This window comes from Myripristis murdjan, chromosome 24, assembly GCF_902150065.1.
Source record: "Myripristis murdjan chromosome 24, fMyrMur1.1, whole genome shotgun sequence".
NCBI classification, from domain to species: domain Eukaryota; kingdom Metazoa; phylum Chordata; class Actinopteri; order Holocentriformes; family Holocentridae; genus Myripristis; species Myripristis murdjan.
The window spans coordinates 21,957,248-21,971,772 of record NC_044003.1 but is presented as its reverse complement, the minus strand read 5'-3'; the positions used below and the strand labels follow the sequence as shown (position 1 = coordinate 21,971,772).

General features: G+C 39.7%; 1 protein-coding gene across 1 annotated transcript in view; it reads left to right on the top strand.

Annotated features, from left to right (window-relative positions):
• nrxn3b (neurexin 3b) overlaps window positions 1–14,525 on the top strand; it is a 302,450-nt gene that overhangs the window by 109,772 nt on the left and 178,153 nt on the right. The window contains exons 9-12 of the mRNA XM_030047060.1: window positions 9,232–9,435; window positions 11,297–11,323; window positions 13,275–13,394; window positions 14,159–14,271. Coding sequence (XP_029902920.1) covers window positions 9,232–9,435; window positions 11,297–11,323; window positions 13,275–13,394; window positions 14,159–14,271 — 464 coding nt within the window. The remainder of the gene's footprint in view (window positions 1–9,231; window positions 9,436–11,296; window positions 11,324–13,274; window positions 13,395–14,158; window positions 14,272–14,525) is intronic.

The window sequence follows — 14,525 nt, the reverse complement described above, 5'->3', positions numbered from 1 at the left end:
TAAATTCAATGTGCATGGGCTTGTTTTACACACGATTATATCTGTCACATGTTGATAAACCTCTGCAGATTTACCTCATCCCCGCGTAAAGCTTATTCAATATGTCTGATTCACAAAACCGCTTACTGTTTCATATTGACGCTACACCATCCCTTGTGATTTTTGATATCCTGATAAATTCATCTCTGCCAGGCCTGCTTAGGTTTTGCATGGCTGGCCATTTGATAATCCCTATGAATGTTTTGTGGCTTTGACCGCCTCCTGAATTTTACTGTCAGAGGGGGCTGATAGACTTATATTACATTGTTCTGTTTAATGAATCTTGAATGACAACATAACTGTTTGACATTTTAGGGGCTCATTCCTAAACACTACAGGTTTCCATGACAGGAGAAAAAGCATGTTATCTGAAATTCACTGATTAATATGTCAGAAATACATATTCTCTAGCCTACTCTAAAATCTACCTATAGTTTTTCTTTTATTCCACTGCTAATTTTCCAAAAGTGGGTGTCAAAAAATGCCACCTAGCTGCCAGGAAAAAAATAGCAGTACGGACGGAGTGGTGGTTTGGCACAGGACTTTGCTTCTACATATGGGGTTTGAGTCACATGTCAAGCAGGAGCCATGTTCGTTTTTTAACCAACATTAGCGAGCTGTTATTAGTGAAATTTAACTTTTCAAAACCTTAACCATGACTTTCTCCTAACCTTAACCACCTAGTTTTGGTGGCTGACAAAGCTAATGAAACAAATGGAAGTGGCTTACGTAGCTAAAGAGCTAATGTTGACTATTAGTCTAAATGTTGATATGCAACATAGTTTTTGGTTCAGAAATGTTGGCATTTAAACATATTTGTTGGTTTGCAGAAACGTAAAATAGCAACATTCAATTCTGGCAACTGGGTTGAAATAAGAATAATGGATATATTAAATTTGAAATATCTTGAGACGCCGGTCACAAAAGTGCCCTTTATCACAGAGCATCTGAAAACACTTGGAGAAAACAACACAAAAACACTATGTTTGCCTTGATTTAATGCCACGAAGGAAAACGACAAAATCTTTTCAATGTTTGTGGGATGCTTCCTATTACTAGTTATCCAAAAGGTAAAACATCATTTTAAAAACATCTCATGGGATTACAGAATGGAGATCACAAATATTTATAATCTCATTTATTATCTCAAATTACACATTTCCCGTTAGTCTAACTGGCAGTTATCCGGCACATAAGTTGCATTATTTTCATTTATTAAATGTGTTTCCCTCATGATAATTTCCTCTTGTAGTGGCAAAACGAGTGTCCTGCCAGGAGAAACACACTTTCAGGGGATACAAATGTTGATATAACACAGACACTGAAGCAACAGGTGAAGTAATTGTTGGGTCATTGCTATTGATCAATATCCCTATAAATATATTATGGTCATTTTGTGCTATGAGGCAGGAACAGTCTCACTGCCCCGTTAACTCAAAGGCTTATGATAATAGGGATTCATTTGAAAGGGAATATGGGGGAACAGTATCCCTTAGGATCACACAAACTTTATCACACTGTTAAATTCAGAAGCAACACTCAACAGTCATATCCATTCAGACCACATACAGCTTCATCAATATCACTGAAATCTCAGACGTCCAGTGTGACTCGTTTACTAAACGGACATGCAGTAACAAATAAAAATATATGGCAGTGTGAAACTACATCCTATAATTTAAAAGAGCATGATTGCTGGGATTCCCCTCTATTGAATTTGACTTTACAGGTTTCTTTCAAATGTATTTCTGCCTCTCATATATCAAATCAAATGGCCTCTTTCCAATATAGAGGGTTGAGGTATTTTTGGTTGTTGTGATGTTCCTGTGCTACATAGCAGCGTGGTGTGTGTGTTTGTGTACGTGCGTGCATGCGCGTGTGCATGTATGCAGAGCTGAGTCATGTGGTGAGGATTACCGTGGATAACGTCCACAGTCAAGAGCCTCTTCTGTTGAGGGGAACTATTGTGTGTACACATTGCATGCGCACAGACACACACACACACACGCACACACACAAACACACACATATATAGACACCCCCACTATGCACTTAAAATGTCCTTATTGTCACTGTCAGCGTAAGAATATGACTTTTGAAATTAAAAGGCTGTTGACATCAGATACTAACACAGCTCGGGTGCATGCCTCTCTCTCTCTCTCTGTGTGTGTGTGTGTGTGTGTGTGTGTGTGTGTGCATTTGGTGATGGTGGTGGTGTTTGTGTGGGGCGGTTGGAAGGGGTGGGGTGGGGGGGCTTGACAGGCATTCACATAAAACACCACAGTGACAGTCGAGGCCCTTGTTGGTTTGTTTATCAAAACAAAGACGTGTCATCCTGTCAGACAGAGAAATGATTAAATAATCCTACACAGTTACTGCCAAAGCAAATAAAAATGGGAACATCGAGTGAGGAAAAACCAAGACAGAAAACAGATTTCAGAGTTTGAAGAGGACTAAAAGAGTGTGTGTGAGTGTGAGTTTGTGTGTGTGTGTGTGTGTGTGTGTGTGCATGCATATGTCTATGCCTGCATGTGTGTGCTGAAGAAATCTGACTAGCTTACTCCCCCCTCCATATCCTGAATATTTGACGAGCTTTTGACTTAATAGCTTTCCTCCTCCACCATCTTCTGCTTCAATTGGATTGCTAATTATGTAAAGTGGCGCTGACTGGAAAACACACACACACATGCACACACACACACACACACACACACACACACACACCAACACAGACAAGCAGCAGCTTAATTACCAGCTGAAATGAGGTCCTCATAGCTGCTGATATCTCTCTTAAGAAATACCAAATTATAGACCAGCACACTGTAGTTGCACACTTGCTAGTGTGTGTGTGTGTGTGTGTGTGTGGTTTATTAAAAGTAAGGTTGTATAGATGTCTTTTCGTTTTGTGCATGCATACGCACACATAAACACAGCGGGTGCGTGGAGTGCCATCAGCCGCAGTGTCTGGCTGAGGCCTATTATTAGCCTCATATTGAGTATGAATGGCTATAATCACAGCACTAGTCTTCACTTTTGCAGAGCACCATGTTTTAATTCCCCACAGCAGTGTAAAATGTAAGGTGATATTTGTTTCCGCCATCTGCTTTGAGTTCTTTGCCACTTCAGGGCTTTAGGAATAGGGATGGAGCTCTGTATAGGGTGACAACTTACTCTGATTTTCTGTGCAAGCTTTTATATACAAATATATATTTAAAAAATGCAGAGCGTGGGATTGATTGTGGAGCAGTTGCGTGTATTGTCAAATTAGTGAGAAAGGTTACCGTGCTGCCTCTTGAGACACGTCGAGGGGATGTCACAGCAAAAGTAAAATGCCTCAAGCAATTGAAACAGGTAAATCAGTCCCACAGCAGATTTGCATATCGTGTTTGTGTGATCTTGGACAGTGCGGTCAGGATTTGTCTGTGAGAACAGGTTGCTTTACAGAGGAGAGAAAGAGAAGCCTCAGTCAGTGATACCGGAGACAAATGTTGGAGCTGCTCAGATGAAGAGGGGACAGTTTACCATGGCAAAGAAATTAACATTTGTGTGTAAAAGCCCAAGCAAACATTCATAAAGTCAACCTCTGTCAATCCACTGTCAAAGGAGCAGCTTTCATTTGTTCCTTGAAAACATGACCTACAAAGTTTAAAGACAGTACAACTTCCTTGAAAATCAAGTCTGTGTCCCAATACTCACACTTACAGTCTTAGTGCTTAGCCAAGTGGCCACTTGAGTTACATACTTCCAGGAACTGGCCAAAGTGTGCAAGAGGGTGTGAAAACTGCAAGTGTTAGGAGGATTTTGTAAATGCATATCGGAACACACTTGGTAAATGAAAGACACTTGCGGCTGTGGTAGCTGTTACTTTTGACTCAAGAAATATAAAGAGGATATGCTTTCTAAATAAACACAGTATGTGAATTAAAAGCCCAATTAGAGATTCAAGCATTTAAACAACAGCATCAGCTAATAGATTAATAAATTTGTAAATTCTTACAATTACGCATCCTAATATATAGTTGGCATATTTGAGGCTACAATATCCCAATTTAACTTGTATTTACACAGGAATGCTTTATTGCAGGTCATCCTCCACTTCTTCCTTTATTCATACAACATCCTGATTAATTGTGGGATACATTCAGCCCTACCTAGTGCTTGGAAGTGCTATTAGATGAGGTCTTCATAAAGTGTAGATTATTGTACATGCACCTGCGTTTGGCCATTTTCAACATTAATATTTTCAGACAGCAAGACTGCAAGTGTGGGCATTGCAACAAATACAGAATACAGTGGTCCCTTGTTAATTGTGGGAGTTACGTTCTAAAAATAACCCGCAATAGGCGAAATCCGCGAAGTAGTCAGCTTTATTTTTTACAATTATTATAGATGTTTTAAGGCTGTAAAACCCCTCACTACACACTTTATACACTTTTCTCATACAGGCATTGACATTTTCTCACTTTTCTCTCTTGTTTAAACACTCTCAAAGTTCAAACCTTCGTAGAAAAATAAGTCCAGTAAAAAAAAAAAAAAAAAAAAAAAAAAGCATGCAAAATTGCTAAAAAAAAATCCGCAAAACTGCGAGGCCGCGAAAGGTGAACCGCGTTAGAGCGAGGGACAACTGTACCTTTAACGGTGACCTAAAGCTGCCCTAGTGGGCGTAAATAAAGATTTAAACCGATAAAACCTTCACAAATTTTTGAAAAAAATTCTGTGCTCCTTTCCTTGATCACTAACACACAAACTCAACTTCATGCTGTCATTCCAGTGTGTAGTAATGGTTGCAAAATGATAGGAACCCTTGTGCACTTTGATGTCACACAAAATGGTGAACATAACAGTCGTGCTATAGAGCAGTGTTAGAGAAAATACTTGTATCCTTTCGCTGCTGAATACTGAATGCTCGGCCCCTGCAAGAAGATCCTCATTTTCCTCCTAAGCTTCACTAAAATGTAATGTTTGCTGAGAGGTCCCTGTTGGGAAGACAGTCAAACGAAGATAGTCTGTGTATAAAATATTGAGGGGTAAAAATCACAAAAATTAAAAACATATTTGATAAATGATGAAAAAACAGTCTAATTGACCGAGAAATGTGTTCTTAGATTAATACTCTCTTTGAACTGTTTCTTGCTCAACACGTTGCCTCTTTTTTGTTGTTTTGTGAGATGCATGTGACCAAGTTAACCAAAATGTCACAGTGGCAATGTGGTTAGGGATATATATGTGGAACAAGTCTGCTTCCAAACTGAAGTGTGAATTAACTGCACAGTGAGAGTGTGTGTAGGTGTGATTTTTCTTGATTGGGACCCGCTGCACACCTAGCATCTATGAATGTGCCTTCAAGATGCCACAAATGTTGGTAATTGGAACTGGGCTTGTTTCTCCCCCTAACTGATCCCCTCCTGGTTTACACTTTGAATGATCCCTCCTCTGATGTTGTTATAACAGGAAAAACATAAAGTCATTTCATGGTGTCTTTAAGTGGTTCATGCTCCTGATCATAAATATTGATGCAAGTGTCACACATCATAAAACATGGGAATGGTGATTTGGCTTTTCTCCGCAGTCTCTCACCTGTGACTTATAAGGTTTTTATAACTTTGATAATAGACATGATCTCTTTGGAAGCTATTTTACATGTGAACCAAAGTAAAATTCCAGCAGTTACATTTGAAATACTTTTTTTTTTTTTTTTTTTCAGATTTTCTCTTTCTTTTTACCCAGAGTGCTGCGCCAGGTCTGGCAAAAACCCCCAGAGTGAACATCACAGTTCATTATGTAGGGTGCTTTCCCTTCCTGATCTCGTGTCCTTCCTTGTCTCTTTGAGTTTTCTGAACCGCAGGTTTGACTTGCATAAAGTTTTTGCGAGTTCTGCAGTGTAAGCTCGGGACCTGACCTGGCTCACAAATCAATAGGTTCCTCTGTTAGTTAGGGGATCTGTCTTTGCCTGGTGTTTGTGTATCTGTGCATATGTTTATGTCTCTGTGAGTGAATGCATGTCTGGATGTGTGAGCATGTTTGTGTGTGCGTGTCTGTGTGTGTATGTGTGAGTGAGGGAGACACAAAGAGGAATCGCGAGAGAGCCTGTGCGGTTTTAAATTGACTAGAACAATAGTGAGCCAAGGTTTTATTATCCTCCAGGCTACTGTACCCACACAGTTGACAGCTTGTTCATAGAATGGATTTTACAACAGGCCCTTAAGCAAAACAGACAAACCTGGGGTTTTAACAGCGGTGAGTGCACTGCTTAGCAAAGGAACGGTTCAGTGATCCTGCAGCACTTTTATATGCAGGTTATTACACACCAGCATGTATTTTGACTTTCTAATGAAGTCAAATCCAATATTCCCTGCACTTTCCTACAGTGTATGTCTAAACCTTCTCTAGCAAGCCAATAGTTTAACCATTAAATTCACTGGACCCCTCATGACCCTCATAAAAGTCCATCTTAACAAGTCATTAGTCTTAGATTCAGTGTTAAAATCTTCTCTTAGAAGGATGGTAAACCTAGTTAAAAACAGGGATTTTCTTATTAAGTATTACTTTTGAGTACTGTCTCGATCATATACCAAGATATTTGAGTTTCTGAAAGTCAATACCTGTAATAAGCTGAGTTTTGGAAGCTGAATTTTCTAGAGTAGTCCATTCCAGCAGGGTTTGATGGGCTTTCATTCCCTTTGTAAGGTAGCAGGGGTGCCGTATATCGGGGAAAAGTTAGGACAATTCCAAGGGCCCTTACCTGACAGGGGCCCCAAAAAATAGGTAAAAACGAATAAATAAATTATTAAACCATCATAAAATTATTAAACCATCATCGAGTAATTTTTTTTTTTTTTTTTTTTTTTCATGGGGCCCAAAATTCCTGGCGGCACCCCTGTAAGGTAGTATATTAGGATACAGGATATTGTCTTGATCCTGATGAGAAGTAAAAAGATTCCACTTATTGGAACTGAAATAGCTGCAGGCTTACTAGTACTGCAACAATATGTTTGCAAAATGTTTTCATAACTAACGTTGCTCTACAGCTCACTTGTTAAAAGCATACAATTTGGAGGCTTGTAGTAAAAGAGCTGATGTAAGAAAGTTCACAACTGACACCATTGCTGGCTAACGTTCCTCTTCTGATGTAAATTGGTCGAATAATCCTCGATAAAATTGCGGCTTTTTATCCAGGAACAGCACAAAATGAGCTGCCATTCTAACAAGCCTACAGTTACAATTGCTACCTTTTGATGATCCTCGTGGAGGATAGCAGGTGCAGTTGAAGAGTCAATGAAACGAGGGCAGGAGGAATAAAAGCTGAGGTTGTATTCTTCATCGCTCCGCTCTCACATGTGAAAGTAACTTTTAATCCCCAGCAAAACTGACCTCAGGAGAAATCAATCGATAGGCCGCTCCCTGCATGGAAAGGACTTCAAACCCTTGCACTTTGATCTTTTCTACACCCAGTGATGATGATACAAATATTTTAATGAGCAATCGCATATTTTCATCCCACTGGCGGATTTTTTTTCTTCTTTTTTTAGCTGATTTCAAGAAAAAAAACAAGATTTCTAAAACTCAGCATGAGACGAAATGACCCCTTAAGATTGAGATTTCTTTTTTCCACACAGTATGTTAAATGTGACATTGCATCCTTTACAGGTACAGCGCCATTCTCATGTGCTGCTCCAAAATCTCTCACCTCCAGCCTCAGCATTCCCCTAGACACAGCTGAGTAGTGGTGCATTTCTGAGGCCGCAGGGCTATTTTTCCTTTAAAAGCTGAGGTGTCAAAACAGGTATTTCACGGCTGGATGCCCTTTTTAATCCGTCTCTCTCCCCAAGAGGCTTCCAGTCTGCTGACAGTCTTCCTCTTTCTTTCTCACACTCGCTCTCACTCTCTCCTTTCCGAACTTGTAAGAGGGGAACAGAATGGAAGAGTCCAGCCTAGCAGTCTTAAAGCCTCCTCGATCTATCTGTTCTTATTATCTCTGCATAACTACAACGCTCTTTGTGTTGTTGTTCACTGCGTCTTTCAGGGTGACTGCTTGAGTGTAAGCATGTGCTTGTGTGTACTTGAATACATGCGTTACATGTACCTCATCTATCCAGCATTTCTGCTTGTGATTTCGTGATTGGCAGGGAGACACTAACCAAGGCTTATGTAAGGGAGCAGCAAGGGAAAGGAAGGAGGAAAGCCGCATGATGATTTAATTTTCTGCACATTGAGCAGCATGTGTGGTAAAGCCTGAGCTCCCAGACACTCGCCTGTCACTTGATGGATGGTGAACATGTGTGAAAAGTAAGCATGGGGAATATGTATGCATATGTATGTTTCCCATTGATAAAATATGAAGGATATGCAAGCCCAGCTGCATGTTCCAATTATAGTACAATTAGGTCTTCTTTTCCTTTTTTTGCTTTTGTTCACAGAACATGTGTGCATTTGCTTCCATGTCACACTATTTTATCTGGGACTGCTGCTGCATAAATAAAGCTGTTCTAAGGAGGTGAAGCACAAGCGATAAATTGCCTCACTTTCTCCTGATGGTATCTTGCTTTCTCTGTTCGCTGTTTCACACACACATGTGCTTGCACACACATATGCACACAGCCTCCCTTTTCTCCATGCACAGAGACCTTTTGACAGCACCATGCATAAGTGAATGAAGCGCTAATAAAAAATATCACTGCATTCAATTTAGGCACAGCAGAAGCCATTAAAGTGTGCGATGTACTTTGAAAGAAATCTTTTCATCTATAAAACTAGGGTTGGGTGATACGGACAAAATCAGATACCATGTTATTTTTTACTGAAAACCTTGATATAAATATGGGGACATTATTTTAGGGATGACATTGGTGCTTAAATAGGATATTTGCACACAAAAGATTTTTGATAAGCAGTCAAAAATCTTTCTGTGTGTATGTGTGTGTGTAATTTTTTAGATATTGGGCATTGCAAGATGACAATAAAACAAGATGCATCCCTTTAAAAAATGCACTGGAGGTATGTTGTAATAGGAGATGAAAAAAGCCTAGTTTTTATATCCTTTCAGAACTGGTACATGTGCGGTTAATTGGATTAATTATTATTATTGGGAGATAGGGCCAAGAGTCAATGCATCGTGTTGAGAGCCCGACTAAATATGTCATCCAGCCCTGTTTAAAATTTTTGCTTTTTTCCTCATTTTTTTTTTCTCCACAGAGGCGTCAATCCTTTCCTACGACGGCAGCATGTACATGAAGGTGGTGATGCCTAACGTCATGCACACCGAGGCTGAGGATGTTTCCCTGCGCTTCATGTCCCAGAGGGCGTTTGGCCTGCTCATGGCCGCCACATCCCGCGAGTCGGCAGACACCCTGAGGCTGGAGCTGGACAGCGGCAGGGTCAAACTGACGGTCAACCTAGGTATCGTATGAGCCGTCCCTGCTGGCTGACCTCACCCAAGTTCACGTGGGAGGCCTCAATGTTTTTTGTGTAAAATGTAGTATTATTATTTTTTTATTACAATTTTATTTTATTATTTTTTTCTTTTTTTCTTTTCTTTCTTGTGGTGCAGACCTGATCTCAGACCTAACACATACTAAAACAGTTTTTTGTAGTTCGTCTTTGTAGTTGCATGCGTTGATTTTGACTTGCCTGGACTGTAAGTTTTTTCTGCTTTGATGCTTAGATGTCTTTGTAGAGTTCTCTATCCATCTATCTAACACTTAACACGTATATCCATGCTCTGCAGCACATCTTTTGAACAGTTCACAGATCATTTTAGTCATGTTCATGATTGCATTTTTCTCAGCCATTTTAGAAACAGTAAACAAACAGCAAATTATTCCAAAGGCATTGCACCTCGCTTTTTGAATTCTTTGTGACTTTAATAGATGGCACTGTCTCTCTTAGATGTGTATTAGATCAGACAGTGACATTTTAGCTTACTTTCCGCCATCTGTTCAGAAGAGTAGGTACTGTAAGCATTTATACATTTTTAATGCCGCACTGATTATGTGCACATTCTTACCATGTGGGTCTGTTCCTGTGGTTGAGTTTTTGTGCTCTTCTTTTTTTTTTTTCTTTCAATTTTTTCATGATATCAGGTTCATGATTCTCTCTGTCCATTAGCAACCCCTGGTCTAGCTGGCATTTCCCATGCCTTGTTCAAAGATGGCATTCACCCCTTCAAAGGCCCTGAGCCTGCGGCCCGCCTGGCAAACAGCCCGAGGCCACAGCACCTAGCGCACCTGCAGACAGTGGCATAGGCGGCACACTGACAGAGACTTCAAGCCTTTGTACAGATGAAAAAAGTTTCAGCCTAAGTCATATGTGTCCACACAAAATGCTTTAAAATGTTGCTAATTTACCATGAAATGCAATACACTCACCACAGATGTTAAGAAGATTACAATAATAGTCCATATTTCATGCTGTTATGGCGTAAATTGGTCATTCCTCAAGCACACATGATAGTGTTTCCCCCCTTTAAAAAACTTATGGATAATCTACAATTCAAGGTAAATATCCATAAACTGATTTTGTCCTGAAACTTTCACATGCAGGATATGTTACATGCCTTAGATACCGTAGCTGATGACAGTGGGTCTCAGGCTTCTGTGCTGGTGCTGCCTGGCTCGAGGCTGTTTGCTCCCACTTTTCTGTTGCGGTTGACGGCACATGACGAGCCTGGTCACATGGATCCCAACCTGCACCGCTCTGCCAATCCACAACTGAGAATTTAGACGCCATGTGAAGCCTCATTTATAGCTATGTACATATGGTATAATCTTTTTTTTTTTTTTTTTTTTTTTTTTAATGTAAGGGGCTCCTAGTTTGACATTTTGGCTCTAGTTGTTGGGTTGGAAAATCGATGTGGCCATTGAATTGCAAGCGACCATTTTGAAATTGATATAGTCCTAGAAAACAGATAGTTCCACAACAACTCAATGGTAGTACTTTTGAAAAACAATATTCACATAATGCTTTTAGCAGACCTCCGGTGAGATGACACAGAAAGGCACACCAAAGAAGTATTGACCAGTATTGGTGCGGTATTATTGACTATAACATCAGTAGCTCAGAAAGTTGTTGGTCTGGAATTAAATTGGCTGGTAGTTATCGATGCAGCAATAATGATGAGAAATAGCATATCAGGCTAAAATGGCCGCTGGCGTCATGTGACCGTCCCCGGAAGGTGGCTTTTTTTTGTTCTTGGATGTCTGCAGCTGTAACCTTGAAGGATGCGATTTCATCTGTCACTTGTTCTCCCCTCCCCATCTAGACTGTGTCAGGATAAACTGTAACACCAGTAAGTCAACACTCCTCTTCTGGAGCCTTATTCCTTCAATCAATGTTTGATTATGGCTTGTGTGCTAGATGTAGGGCTGTGAATGTGTGAATGCAGGGAACTGATAAGAGGATTACTCAGATAAGAGGAAAAAAAGGTAATAGCCAAAGATCAAAGTTATGCAAGTCTGACTTAATATATTCTATACATTATAAATGCCCCGTTTTTCAAATTAATTCAGACAACTAGTTCTTAATCTCTCCCTTTATGCCTTGAGCTACTCACTGAGCATTTGCACTTTGAGTTTTCCAGACTCTATTGGCCATATTGTTTGTTACACTGTAGTATTTTGCAGTATATCTCACTTGCTTTCTGAAACTGTGTCCTCCTCTTCATTTTAATCTTCCTTGCTTTTGTTATATATTTGATTGCAATAGGTGGAATATTTTTTTTAGTGGTGGCGGTATTAGACATGCTCTTACTCATACAGAGGTCATTTACTTTTCATCACTTGAATTTGCTTAAAGCGTCAGAAAGAGAGAATGAGAGAGGGGAGAATGGGAGAGAAACAGGTCTGTGTGTGTGTGTGTGTGTGTGTGTGTGTGTGTGTTCATGACCAATCACAGTTGAGTGACAGATCTGAGACGCCTGTTCATTTTGATTATGTTGCTCAGTGTCACTAATTAATGATCCAGCAGGTCATGTGTGGAATGAAAAACAGATAGAGGTGCTTACACACACACACACACACACACACACACACACACACACACACACATGTACATAATGGAGAAGTTATGAGGCTGAACGGAGATAATTATTAATTCAAGATTTGATCAGTCTATCTCTGTAGCTCACTTTGGATGTATTCCAATCAGTGGCTATGAGTGATATCAATAGTTTTCAATTCATCAATCACGTAGAACTGCTTAAATGTAATCCATTAATCAAATGATCACTCAATTAATTAATCAATCAGATATGGCAAGTTAAAGATTTATGATCTCTGTCAAACGAGTGCAGCATCGCCCAGAGCTTTGCGCACAAGTCACAAGTGTGCTGCGTGGCAAAGTCAGACTCAGGCAAAAGTGATCAAATCCAGTTTTGGGTGATTTCCTTGATTTTTGAAGTGTGTTCTGGTGAGATTGGCACTATCAATCACATCCAGAAGGATCAAATGTTAGGAATGTTACAGCTCTGACTAGGTGAGGACAAAGATTGAGACTTTGCTGTATTTTCATTGCATTTATCACTAAATAACTCCAGTCAAGAGTCACTAAATGTAAAGCCTGGTTCTGGAAATCCTAGAAATCACTAACTGGATAATAAAAAAAACGTTAGTTGATGGGACTTTTAATCTATGGCTGATAACATGCAGTGTAGTCTCTTGCTAAGTTATCATCCGCAGCTTTTTGGGGAACTCACAGCATTGAGGCAATAGTGTCCTCTACTGGTAGTTTGAAGGCGTACTTCACTTTACAGACCCTGGCCAACCTAAATAAAGTGATAAGATCCAGTCACTCTCAATAAAAACTTTCAGGGTTTTAGTCTCTCTTTCTCTCTCCCACAGAGTTTAGACCTTGTATGAGTAACAGCAAATATTATCATTTCACTGACAATTGTGATGTTGTTATGTGGTTTTCCTCTGTTGTCATATTCAAAGCAAATCTTTGTTTGACAAAATAAGACAGTGTTTTTGAACACGGCAGAACTGTAGTCACACTCCCAATAATAAACAGCCTCACTTAGTTTAAGAAAATGTTTTGGACATCACACATGACCAATTAAGCATAAACTGTTAAGCAGGAAAAAAAAGACACACTCATTCATGATCAGAGCATATTTGCTCAAGATCAAAGCCATGTTTCCTTTATAAATTCCTCTAAAGCGTCTGCTGCTCTGCTGTGAAAACAAAGATTTGGTTTGTGTTGTGCCTCCCCCTTTCCCTTGACTAACTAGCCCTCCTCTTCAGGCAAGGGCCCAGAGGTTCTTTATGCCGGACAAAAGCTCAACGACAATGAGTGGCACTCTGTACGAGTGGTCCGCCGTGGTAAAAGCTTCAAACTCACCGTGGATGAGGACATGGCTGAAGGTATCGTCTACTACTTTACAGTTGCATGCACTCTTTGGATTCATTTGTATCAAAAGGACTTTTATCTCTTCATTTCATTTCATTTCATTTATTTTGAGTTTTCAGTGTGAATTTAGGGTGCAACTAACATGGGTGACTGTCAGATTGAAGCTGTCAACAGCCAGTGTTTCATCCCAGTATTCAATATCTGTAAAAGTGACTATTTTTATACTAAAATATTACAGGTTTTAAGTGTTTCCTTCAGACTTTATTCTTGGCAAGGTATAAAAAAAAGATCTAAAACAGCATTTAGACCATAGGATCCTGTACATTTCCACTGAAACCCAAACTAAAAATCAATGTAATAATACATGTATGCAATCTGATCTGTGCAGACAACCAGTGGAACAGTGATAGTTATTCCATTAATATATAATCAAACAAACCACATTATATCCATCATACCACAGGGGGACGACATTAACTGCCTGCTGGTGTGAATGAAAGGCCAATATCTGCTGATTATATTGGCAAAATGACATACTGTCCAATTCATTTGTTTGACAGGCTGTATTTGTATTTGTTCATTAATGTCAGTTTATAGTTGTACTTACTGCTTGCACTGGTGGGACTGTTAAATCAATGTGGCATGAAGCAAAACTCCATTCTTAAATTTTATCAAATCTCAAAACCTTTGAGATTTTGGTATACTCTTCTCTCCCTTCCCCTCAACTCCTTCATCTGCTTCTGTCTCTTGTTCTGTTCTCTTCTCTCTGCCGTCACAGGTCAGATGGCGGGCGACCACACCCGTCTCGAGTTCCACAATTTGGAGACCGGCATCCTGACTGAGAGGCGCTTTGTCTCCTCTGCCCCCTCCTCCTTTATTGGACATCTGCAGGTAGTGTTGAGTCCATAATCCATTCTTAATTCATAATATTAAAGTCCATTGTACATAACATGATACCATGCACTGCATTTCATCAGGATACAACAATCTAAAGACTATTTATGACGCTCACATTTTGCACACATTGCTTATTTTATACCAGGATTTGTTTTTGATATCACTAGTGTTTCAAAGTTTTCCTACACTTCTACCTGATAGCAGGTAGTGGAATAGCATAAGTGTAGGAATAGCATAAAATAAATGCA